At 36.6% G+C, this 2,609-nt stretch overlaps 1 protein-coding gene across 1 annotated transcript in view; it reads left to right on the top strand.

The window, feature by feature from the left end:
- Nucleotides 1–483: 483 nt before the first annotated feature.
- Nucleotides 484–2,609, top strand: part of ADIPOR2 (adiponectin receptor 2) — a 48,479-nt gene continuing 46,353 nt past the window's right edge. The window contains exon 1 of the mRNA XM_007937031.2: nt 484–657. Within this exon, the coding sequence (XP_007935222.1) occupies nt 484–657 (174 nt within the window). The remainder of the gene's footprint in view (nt 658–2,609) is intronic.

Here is a 2,609-nt window from a genome sequence, read left to right as displayed (position 1 = left end):
GTGGTTCAAACCCACCTGCCACTCCTTGGAAGGAAGACTGGGCAATCTACTTCTGTAGAGATACTGCCTCGGAAACCCAAAGGGGTCTCTGTGAGTCGGGAACATAGCAGTGAGTTTTTTTATGTATATATATACACGTATGATTATGTATTTTTATAACATAAAATGGAAACACAACTATACATGCCTTATGCCCTGCTTTTTTCTTTTTTCATTTAATAGTAGGTTTTAGTGATCTTTCCTATCAGAAAATTTGTTTTTTTATAACTTACTATTCTATCACTCTTAATGATTGCTTTTGTTTGAATATGTGTTAGTTAATATAACCAATGTCTTTGACCAGCATTCATTTAATACATTTACTTAAAATATAATTTATTCAAAACTTTCTTTTCCTTAGGATCAACTCACTATTCTGAAAGTACACGCTCCCAAGAAGGGACAGAAAGAAAGACCTCTTTGTAAGAAAGGCTTGGGTATCCCATGAACGAGACAGAAGAAAACCGGTTGCGGTGCAGCAGGACTCCAGAGCCAGATATAAGGCTCAGAAAAGGGCACCAACTTGATGAGACAAGGAGAAGTGATGATGACATCCACCAAGAAGAAGATTTGGAGCCCATTTTAGAGGCACCTGTTATTTCTTTCCATCATAAAAAAGTAAGTTAAGATGGAAGGATGGTAAATAAAACAAAAACTTAAAGGGATATGGCTAGAGGTGGGATATAAATTTTAAAAATGTATGAGGATGTTGAAAAGAGAATGGATGTCATTCAAGAAGGAACAGTTTTTTTGTTCCAGATAATTTGAAGTGTCAGGCTTAAATTAGCTCCTGTATTATTTGATTTCATAGTTACATCTTTCCTGTTGATTGATGCTTGATGTTATGTTATATCCGCATTATCTTGTTTAAGGGAGAAGAGATAGGAGGTTTTTCTAGTTTTACTATGTAGCCTTTCTAATTTGACCATAATTTAGTTAAGACGTTATCAGTGATATTTTTTGGGAAATTCTAATTGCATGCTGAAACTACTTCTCCACATACTGTTTATCTCTAGTGCATACTTTGGGAGTCAGTATAATTCTGAAAACAGAAGGCAGATTTTAATATTTCCTTTCATTCCTTAGAGCAGAGATCAACCTTTAAATTATTCAAGCAACGATATCTAGAGAGCAAAGATACAACTATCTATGAACAAGAGAAAATCATTGTTGCAGATGTTTTGCTATGAGCTTTGGAATCTTGGCATTGTGTAGCATGCATTCAATGTTGTGACTCTGGTATAGGGTTTCAAAAACTGGGTTGTGCCCAATAAAACCAAAACCAAACAATTCACTGCTGTTGAGTTGGATCTGACTTTTAGTGACCCCTCCTTGACTTTCCAAGGAAATACCACTACAGAAGTAGATTGCCCAGTCTTCCTTCTGAAGAGTGGCTGGTGGATTTGAGCCTCCAGCCTTTTGGTAGTGAGTTGTGAAATTAATTTTATGTGTTACAACCAGCATTAAACAATGAAACAACAGAACAGTATAAAAATTGTTGAGGTGAATGTATGTAGTAAATAATATACACTTAAAATTTTGTGTTATTTGATGGAACTTCTTAGTTTTAAATAGGTGTGTGTGTGTATATATATATGTATATAGATATGGACAATATATGAAATGCAGTTCTTTTCTGTGGATTGTGATTGAAAATACTTTGAAAACCTCTACTTGGAATACCAGCTTTACAGTGCTTAAGGGATATACTTGTTATATAGGTAACAGTGTTGTGGGTTTGAACTTTGGAGACTTTTGTCCTTTCAGGTCTTTTATACAGATTGCACTGGAACTTTGCAGTAATACAGACTGTTATGGCAAGCAGAAGGTTAAGGTTATTTCTTTCATTCTTGGTAGCACTTTGTAAGACCAGCTTTATACTCTTGACTAGATTGTGCTTACTGTGAAAGATGATTATTTGTATGTGGGTACGCAGACATACCTTTACACCCTACACCCACAAGATAGATTGGTAGCTTACGGGATTTAAAAAACTGTTTGCCTACAATAAGCATAGTGTGATTTGGCCTTTCATGAGGAATTGGCAGTTCAGTGATTTAATTCTCACCTTTCATGTGTGAGAACCGTCTTCGTGTTTGGCAGATGCACTTCACACAGAGCCACTGCTTGTCTGTCAGTGGAGGCTTATGTGTTTCTTTGATGCTGAGCAGGTTTCAGCAGAGCTTCCAGACTGAGACTGTCAAGGAAATAAGACCTGACCATCTACTTCTAAAAATCAGCCAGTGAACATTCTATGGATCACAACAGTCTGATCTGCAATCAACCATGGGGATGGCGCAGAAATAGGCAGGTGTTCCAATGTGCATGGGATAGCTATGAGTTGGGAGCCAACTTGAAAGCAGCTAACAATAACAATTTGGTCTTTAAACCATAATAAGCCTATTGCTTATTATCCCACAGATTGTGGAAATTATAGAACAATATCATTAATATCGCACACAAGTAAGATCTTACTGGAGATAATTCAAAAACGGTTGCAGCAGTATATTGACAGAGAACTTCAGAGGTGCAAGCTGGATTCAGAAGAGGACGTGGAACAAGGGATATCA

This window comes from Orycteropus afer, unplaced genomic scaffold (assembly GCF_000298275.1).
Source record: "Orycteropus afer afer isolate SDZICR_OR568_19922 unplaced genomic scaffold, OryAfe1.0 scaffold00040, whole genome shotgun sequence".
NCBI lineage: Eukaryota > Metazoa > Chordata > Mammalia > Tubulidentata > Orycteropodidae > Orycteropus > Orycteropus afer.
The sequence above is the reverse complement of the archived record's forward strand: the minus strand, read 5'-3'. Positions and strand labels throughout refer to the sequence as shown.